This window comes from Lichenostomus cassidix, chromosome 1Aa (genome assembly GCF_008360975.1).
Source record: "Lichenostomus cassidix isolate B80296 chromosome 1Aa, HeHo_3.0, whole genome shotgun sequence".
Classification (NCBI taxonomy): Eukaryota; Metazoa; Chordata; class Aves; order Passeriformes; family Meliphagidae; genus Lichenostomus; species Lichenostomus cassidix.
In genome coordinates, this window is record NC_139480.1 from 49433812 (window position 1) to 49442582 (window position 8771).

At 49.9% G+C, this 8771-nt stretch overlaps 1 protein-coding gene and 1 long non-coding RNA gene across 3 annotated transcripts in view; both read left to right on the plus strand.

The window, feature by feature from the left end:
• The window catches only part of LOC146443792 (uncharacterized), a 58217-nt gene extending 49826 nt beyond the window's left edge, over positions 1 to 8391 (plus strand). Inside the window, exon 6 of one of the 2 annotated variants that reach the window (XR_014849302.1) lies at positions 8140 to 8391. This is a non-coding gene — a long non-coding RNA (uncharacterized LOC146443792). The remainder of the gene's footprint in view (positions 1 to 8139) is intronic. The other variant, XR_014849301.1, reaches the window with a different exon arrangement.
• A 26-nt stretch (positions 8392 to 8417) lies between these two features.
• ELFN2 (extracellular leucine rich repeat and fibronectin type III domain containing 2) overlaps positions 8418 to 8771 on the plus strand; it is a 6909-nt gene continuing 6555 nt past the window's right edge. The window contains exon 1 of the mRNA XM_085048830.1: positions 8418 to 8771. This exon is cut by the window's right edge and continues 6555 nt beyond it. Within this exon, the coding sequence (XP_084904956.1) occupies positions 8766 to 8771 (6 nt within the window). The 5' untranslated portion in view covers positions 8418 to 8765.

Here is an 8771-nt window from a genome sequence, read left to right on the forward strand (position 1 = left end):
AAACCACTCAGCTGCACCGATGCACTCAGCTCCCCGTGGGAAAGTTGCATTCAGTGGTTCAGGCTGCTGCATCCCAGTTTCTCCCCTCCCCATGAAATTCCCTGGGCTGCTTTTCTGAACCAGTGGGGCTTCACCACCTTTGCCTCTGGTGGGCACGTATTTTCCTGATGTGTTTATGAACCTACTTGCAAGCGCTGCTTCTCTGGGAGGTGTGGTTGTAAAAGAAGGGGAATGAAAACAGCTAATGAAGGCAGAGAGAGCCCTTCAGCCTGTCTCACCCCAAAGATACTGCTCATGCAGTCAGGGAGCTGGTGGAATGTAGGAGTGGGGAGAGAGGAAAGAAAGAAAGTAAAATAGAAATGAGGTAGAAACGAGAATGAGAAAGAGAAAATATTTGAGAGATGAAAAGAAATTACCATACGGCAGGATCCTGTTATTCAACCTAATTTTCAAAGGACTGCAGCTGTCGCACTGAGATAATCTGTTAATTATAACAGTCATTGTGTTTTGGCAATGGAAGAAAAAAACAGGCTCTAAACAAGGCAAGGTAGTGGGGAAAAGAGAGGGGAGGCACTGTTGTGTCAAAATGCGTGTCAGATGCTAGCTTGAAATATAGGTGGGCGAGCCGGCCGGGAGGAGGGTCCCTCCCCAGCGGGGCTGAGCTGTGCCACTGCCTGCAGGTGGAGGATGGAAGGAAGGTGGAAGCATCTATGTGGAAGCATCTGTGTGGAAGCACAATGCCCTGTCTGGTGTGGGGCTGCTCCTCTTGCTGAATCCAGGCATGCATTGGCCAGAGGAAGAGCTTCGAGGGGCTGAGGGTCTCACTGCTGGTGAGGGAACCTCTCTCAGGTGGCTGCCCAGGGCAAGGTTGGCTGGAAGGCAAGAGAACGTTGAAGGATGCTTGAATGCCAATGCCTGTGTCCCACAGGAGTTTGCAGGTATCCTCCAAAGGGCAAGTGGCTGCCAATGCATCTCAGGAACTGGTTGCCACTCCAGGACATGTGTGATTCCTCAGGCTCTGAGTCCCGCCCCCCTCCATGAGTGACAGTAACGAACTGTAATTCAAGGACCAAGTGCTTTTCCCACCCTGCCTGCAGGGTGGCATGTTTGGGGGCACTCTGAATTGGCACTGCTGGATTGCTGAGGATGTATTTAGCATCCAGAAATACTGGAGGTATGCTTGGTTTGAGTAAGGGCATCTCTCAAATAGCTTGTGGTCCTGCTGTTTATAGTCAGACTGGTGAAAGCCAGGACTTTGTTGAAGGAAATAGGGCAGCAAGGCCAGCGCAGGACAGCAGAGGCATCACAATGACCCTGAGGGGGTGGGGGTCTTCGCAGTGAAATCACATAGAGCCCAAGGATTTCTCCTGGCCTCAAGGACATGCTGCATGGGAGCACACAACAGCACCAGTGCTTCCACCCTGCTCCCTACATTCTCCCAGAGCCCCAGCTCCTGGCCTGTTACCTGCAGCAGCTCACACATGCTCATGCAGAGCTGCCATGGCTGTCCCTTTACCCCTCTCACAGACAGCAGAGGTCATTCCTTGTGCCCTACAGCAGCTCCTTCCCACGTGCACATGCACATGCACAGAGCCTGCCCTCACACCCTGCTCCCTACAGTAATCCACATCAGGGGACACGTGCAGAAGGAGTGTTCCCACCCCTTTCCCTACAGCCCTTCTCCCAAACCCTGCTTGTCTCCCATGATCCCTACACGCCCACATGCAGCCTGCACTCCCACCCCGTCCCCTCCAGCGCCTCTCACCCAGCCAAACCCTCCCATCCCTTTCTCCGCCGTGCCTACTTCATGCAAACACACATGCACACACACATGCAGTCACCAACAGAGCTTTGCAGCTTCTCCATGGCAATTCCTCCCTCCCCAGGAGTCAGCACTGATTCTCTGCTTCACAGTGACTAAACCACATCCAGCCTCAGCCCACACATCCACCCCATCACCTACAGTGACTCCTCCACACTTACACCCCCTCCACCTCACACTCCTGGAGCCACCAGTGCCACCTCTTTCTCTACAGTGACTCACACCCATACCAGTGCAGCAGGCAGAGCCAGCCTTGCTGTCACACTCCCTATGGCAGGTGCCTACAGAGAGTCACACAGAGCCCATGCTCCCTCCCCGTCGCCAGCAGGAATTATTTCTACGCCTTTCTACTCTGGGTTTATGGGATGACAAGGGTAGTGATGTTTCCCAGGCCCCCCTCACCACTCTGAAGGGAGAGCACTGAAAGTGCTGATAATATTTTTTTTTGGCACCTCTAATCTCTTGACATGCTCTTCTACCTGGAGAAGGCTGTTTCCCAAGCCAGCCCCCATGTGCATGCTTCTGTGGACTGCTGCTTTAGGCTGTCTGGGTGGAGCTGGCTTGATGCAAATCCGCCTTAATCTTCAATAATCATATTAATATAAAAGGTAACCATTTCGCTTTGGAAAACAAAAGTGGCTTTCTGGCCTGCCAGGGAACCACAGGCATATGAAAGACCTTTCTGCCAGTATTTATCACTCTAAAATAAGATTTATGCTTCTAAAGCTCTCTCTTTCATGCTTCTGAGCTGCTTCATTTTTCTCCCCTGAGCCTTCCCATTCTCTCTCTCTTGCTGCCTAACAAATTAGGCATCTAATCGCTGTTGGGGAGGCGTGATGGGAGAGCAGGGGTTTTATGTACAGCGATGTGTTGGGTTTTTTTCATGGTTAGTCTTTAAGCTGTTTGTCCCAGCAAAGGTTTGGAGTCAATGGCTGTGTGTTTGCTTGAGTCTGGGTGCATGAATTCTTCCTTCTGAATTCTTCCTTTTGAATTTTTCCTTTTGAATTCTTCCTTCCTGTGCCCCAAACTGGCCAAAGGGCAAGACTGCAGAGCACCATGTCTTTGGGGCAGTACTACAGGCTGTATTTCAGCCCTTTTCCCTTCCTCTCTGCAGGGTCCCATCCTTTCTGGCTGAAATTTGAGTTTTGTGAGTATTCTTGCAGCAGTGTCCTGTGAGAAGCAGCTGGGATCTGGTTTGGTTTTTTGGGCTTCCTCACCACAGTGTCCTGCTGAGATCCTAGTGGTTTGGGCTTGCACATGTCAGGGACAGCTGGAGTTTGGGAGCTGCAGTCTTCCTCCCCACTTATGGCAGGGCCAGCCCAGCTTTCAGAGGAATGATTTTTCTACCCGCAGGCACTGTGGATTTGTATAGAGTGAAATGAACCTGCCTAGAGCCAAAGCATGAGATTTCTCTTGCAACAGCACTCTGCCAAATTCACAGAGCCTCTAAGGCTGAGTGGACACCCTTCAGTAGGACTCATTGAAATCAGTTCAACTCCTGTAAGGGATGAAGGCTTTGTCTGGTTAGTGACATGGGAACACCTTTTGTTGCATGACTTTCTAGTGTGGCTGTACTGCTCCTCTGACCTCTGGATTTTTGAAGCTACAGGGCTGATTTCAAACAAATGTAACATTGGGATGGAACTGAGAGATAGTGAGAGCTTATGTGTTCCATGAAAACAGGGGATAAATCAGAGAAGAGAGAACATGAAAAAAACCTTCACTGAGACCCGTTAAAGGAAAGAGTGTTGTGTGAGCTCAACCCTTGGTGAACATCAGAGAATCTGCAGTAGAAGGCATTTTCTCTGTCTTTCTCTCTCATGTGCAAAAATGTCTTCCATGCCACAAAACCATGGCTCATCAGGCTTCCTGTTCCCTCTTTTCTTGGTACCAGACTACTCAGAGCTTCTGGAGCATCTCCGGGCACAGTCACAGGTTCTTTGCTGCATGACTTGAAGGTAACTCTTGTATTAATTCCCTGGAAGTAGGGCTGAGAGGGAAGGGGCTGCTGTTGTGTAAGTGCCACAGCAGTGCTGCAAGCTTCTCCCATGTTCTTCTGCTACAGCCAGGTCCAAAAGCAAGGACAGTTTCTGGGTGGTGGTTTGCAGTGGCTGCAGTGATGCTCAGACCACTGTGAATTACAGAAACAACCCAGCAGCTGTAGAGAGTCCCTTCAAGTAAGGCACCAATTCCCAGTGCCAAGCACCCCTGGGAAAGGCCCCTCTTTCAAAAAGTAGTTAGAGAAATCCTGGAAGGACCTTAAAGCCAAGAAGAGGAGGCAGAGTCCCTTGGAGATGGTGTTTGTGCCCCGAGGCCTGCCAGGAGCAGGCAGCACACTGAGCTGGGAAGAGGGATGATGCTCAGCTGCAGCATGAAGCTTAAGAAAGCAGCAGGAGCTTTGCCCTGATTTCGGGGTGTCCCCAGAGGAGTCAAGAGTGTTTGGCAGGTTTTTAATGCATGCATTTGTAATGGGAGGCTCTTAGCACCGTTTAAGCAATGGTAGAATTAAGTGCTGGTTTTTCCAGTGCATGGGGCCTCAGGAGGACAAGGAGGACAAGGTCAGAATTTTAGGCCCAAATTGCTGCTGTATGTGGCTTTTCTGGTTTCCTCATATTCTCTCTCAGTTTTGGTCCTTCCACTCCCTCGGGCCCCAGTTTGCCTCAGTCCCTCCTATCCTTCCTGTCCGTACTTTCACTGGCTGTATTATCCTCCCATCTCACTAGTGACTGCAATCCTGTGTCATCCCCTGTGCTACCTTGAGCTCTAAGTCAAAGGGATGTCTGTGGTCATCCACACTCACCACCTGAGTCAGATTTGGGGCTCTCTGCCCTCTGGTTCACCTTCCCTTCTCTTCTCTTTCCTCTGAATAACGGAACCATCCCTGTTGCCCTTCTGCTTTTCTCCAAGCAAAGTGGTGCAAATAAATGCCAATAACATCGAGGCATCCATTAACAGAGAATAAAACAGAGGGAGATCACTGAGAGCTGGCAGGCTGACATCGTGCCAGCCAAGGAGACAACAGCCTTTCATGGGTGCAATGTCACTAGTGTTCCTTGATGTTCATATATACATGAGGATGGCCAGGAGCCAAGGGCTTGTTGTAAATCTTGGGTGACACTGAAGAGTGTTGGAACCCTACAGCTGAGTAAGCCCAGCACATGGGGGTGGGCTGCCTTGTACCTTCTCTATAAAACATATCCTGTGTCCTAACTTTTCCTCTTGTCTGTAAACTCTCCACAACTCTTGCATTCCACTTCCTTGGCTCTCTGCTGTGCTGGACTTGCTCATCCTTGCTTTTCCTGCCCACCCTCCATCCCTGTGCCTTCTTGCTCTGTTGCCTGATAAGCAAGACAGGGAAACAGCCAACTCCACTGTCAGCACCTTTCAGGCCAGCAAAAAGGACACAGTGTTGCTTCCTTGTGCTGTTGGACTCCAATGCTGTGTGATTTATGTTCTTTTGGCTCTGGGCAGTTAAGGGAGGGCATAGTGCTGCCCCTCATTCCTGGCCTTGCTTTGACTGTGAATTGCCAGGGTCAGGGAGCAGCTGTCCTCTACAGGACAGGGCATGGCTGGTTGGACACCAGCACTCCTAGACCATTGCTGGGACTGATGGCTTTGGGCTGAGCTGAAATGGGGTGCTGGGCCATGGGCAGGGGTGGAGTAGGCCATGTGTTGGGCTGAACTCAGGGCCCTTAAAACCAGCATGGTAGTGGGGAGACAGGAACCATTGGGGGAAGAATATCAAGGTCTCTGTATTTTTCATACATGGTTACTTTGGGGACCCAAGAGGTCCAGTGAGTTTGGCTTGAGGAGTGGCTTGAGCCTTCCTGTGGCCTGTGGCTGAGGCAAGGCTACCCAGCCAAGGTGGGGGGAAGACAGGAAGCAGGAATTTCTGCATGGTCCCCTTGGTTTAGACACATAGCAATGATAAACACCACCCTCAATTCCATCCACCCCTAACCCAGCCACGTCTTTCTTTTCCAGGCTACTAGGACATCTGCCCTTCCAAACCCTCTCTGTCCTGCCTGAGTGCAGCTCCTTGAGTGGGATGGGGTGGCTCTCAGTGCTTGCTGGGGCAGAGAAACATGGTTGTGGCCTCAGAGTTTCTCTCTGTGCACCATGAGCAAGCTACAGCAGGCAATGGTGACTTCAGCACACCTTTTAGAGATGTCTGTCCTACCAGAAGGGTTCCAAGCAAGGGGGCTGGTATGTTCCTATAAGGAGTTGGATATTGTGCAGAGTGTTTGGTGAAGTGAGACAGGCAGGCCAGAATATAATGCTCAGAGAAGGATGCTGGCTGAAATCTCTAATCCCTAAAACTTTCCACTGCTTGCTCAGGTGCTGCCCCTGGCCTCTGCCTGGGGTGGACATACTTTGGGCACTGACATGCAAAAAACATGATAGTATCTGTCACTCCTTTGTTCAGAGAAAGAGATCAGGTGAAGTAAAGGAGTGTTTGAGAGGAAGGGAAAGCAACAGAGATGGTGTGGGGAATTGACTGTGTCTCTGCATGGAGTTACCTCTGGAAATGGGGAAACAAGACAGGGGACTGGCCCTGAGGAATATCAGAGGCCTGTGGGTCCCAACCTGTGGATAGCCAGATGTGCCTCGTATCTGATGCATCTGGGGAAGCAGTGTCAGGAAATTATTTCTCATTGGATTACAAGGCTGAGAAACAAAGCAACAGACTGTAAAAACCTCTGCCTTCTGCTTCATTGCTGGCTGAGGCAAAGCTGAGGCAGCAGCTGAAGGCCATCATATGACAACTATAAGTGACATGAGTTTGGTGGCCTCAGATGATGAGCTGTGGGGAATGGAGGCTTTCCCTCTGTCTTTTTCATTGGTCTAGCTCTTCTCCCCCTTCCCTTCTCCGTCTTGGCTTTACTTTTTGGATTATTGAATATTTAAGTGTTTCTCTGTGACACTATCTCTGATCCCTTAATCCAGCTGGCCTGGTAATTCCACAGACCCAAATCAGCTCAGATTCTCCACAGACGTAAGCCTTGTTCCTCAAGGGTTCACTCCTCCTTCATTTATCTTCCTTCATTTTATTTCTGCCCTTTGTGCCTCTGTGCTAGAAATTGGTTCAGCTTTTGCAGCAAAAGCTTTGGCGATATCTTTACTGAGCAGCCTCCCCCCAAAATAAAAGGGGCAAGAGGGGATCTTTATTTTTCATTAACCAAGAATCCTTTTCTCTGTTTTTTTAGTGCTTCCTTTCTCCTCAAAATTAAAAAAAAAAAGAAAAAAAGGAAAAAAAGAGATAGCACAGTGCCCACATGCTTTATCTGCTGTATGAAATTATTTCCTCTGTGCTGCCTGAGGACACCCCTTGCCAGGCTCCTGTCTCAGTACAGTGGGAGAAGGGTTGAAGCTGTAGCTGGAGAGAAAGGTGCTCCAGGCTGTATTCCTCAGTCAGAACCAGGAGCTCGCCCAGAGCCCAGAAATACATTTGTTGTGGTTTAACAAGCAAATGTCACTTTGCCCCCAAGGTGTGCTTTCTTACAAAGGGGCAGTTTTCATAGCCCCCAAGGAGAGGTGGTAAAATACAAAGGTGGAAACTGTGCACCTCTCTTTGGTGGGGGGTAGGTGGGTGATGTGCTTCAGATCAGGAGTGCTGGCTTTATTGGGTGAGAGACTGGAGGCTTTGAAATGCTGGAGTATTTGACACACTGCCTGCTCCCCACCCCCGTGCTGTGCTCAAGCCAGACTGGTTCACCTCAACAGCCTTGTCCATGCACCAAGAGTCAGGAACAATTTTTAGAGCAGAAGTGGTTACACGTGGCTTGAATTATTTATCCCTCTTGCATCAAGGAAGGAAGAAAAGGAAAAAAAAATTTGGCTTTTTTGGGGTTTGGGGTGGGGGGGAGAATCTTGTCTGCATTTTCCCCGCTTCATGCATTCTGTGTACATCATTTTCAGGCAGCTGAAAATTTATGGCTTTGGCTGTGCTTGGGGCTTGCCTTTGTTTACACTAGGGGTTTTGAGCCCCCGCAGTAATATCTTTATGCTTCCCACTCTCCTTTCCCTTCCCTTTCCCCCTCTACTCCCACGCCACTGCCTTCCCCCAGGTCCCTGGCTGTGATCACACTACTTAAGGGAGCTCAGATACCCTTCTGCATACCCCTGATATGACATTATACATCGTGAGGGTTCCCTCCTCAAAGGCTTATCAGCACGGCAGGCAGCAACCACACCTCTCTTGCTTGCACCCCCCTTAACCCGTCTCCCTCTTCTCATGAAACATTGCTGCCTATACTCTTATCTCAAAGACCCTTCCAAATGATGCCTTTTCTTGTCTCCTGTGTTTTCTTTTCCAGATTCCAGTGACAGATGGATCTCTCTCGTGCACACTTGCACTTTCCCTCTCTGTATTTTTGTTTTCGACATGTTTGATCTGAAGCTCTGAAGCTTCTCAGAGGGAGCCCAGGAAAGAAAGAAGAGAAGGAGTAGAAACCGAGGGAGCGTGAGCGACACAGGAGGCAGCCCTGCCTTGTTCTTCCAAATCACACTGTCGAGGGGCGAGGGAAGACAAGAGGGGGGAGGACTTGGGTTTGTTTTGGGGCGCGTTTGGTGTGGGTGGGGGGTGGGTGGGGGGGAGAAAAGTGGAAAAGGTGTGTGAGTCGCTCATGAGCATCCAAGAATATTCATTATCCTCGACCTGAATTTTTGTTTAGAAAAGAAGCACAAGGTAGTTCCTTTCCAGACCAAACATCCATGGTTATAGCTTCTGGGTGTTCTGGAAGAAGATTGCATGTGTTCCCCCTCCTCCATGCTCCTGGCTTGACCCAGAGGGCAAGAAGAAACAATGGTGATGACACTCGATAGGACTGGGGTGCTCATTCCCTTCCACTGCTAAACCCCAATATCTGCCCCTAGTTTCCTTTTGCTGTTGTCCTGAGATTTGGCGTTGTTTTTTGTCGGGGATTTTTTTCCCCCCATCCTGATGAGG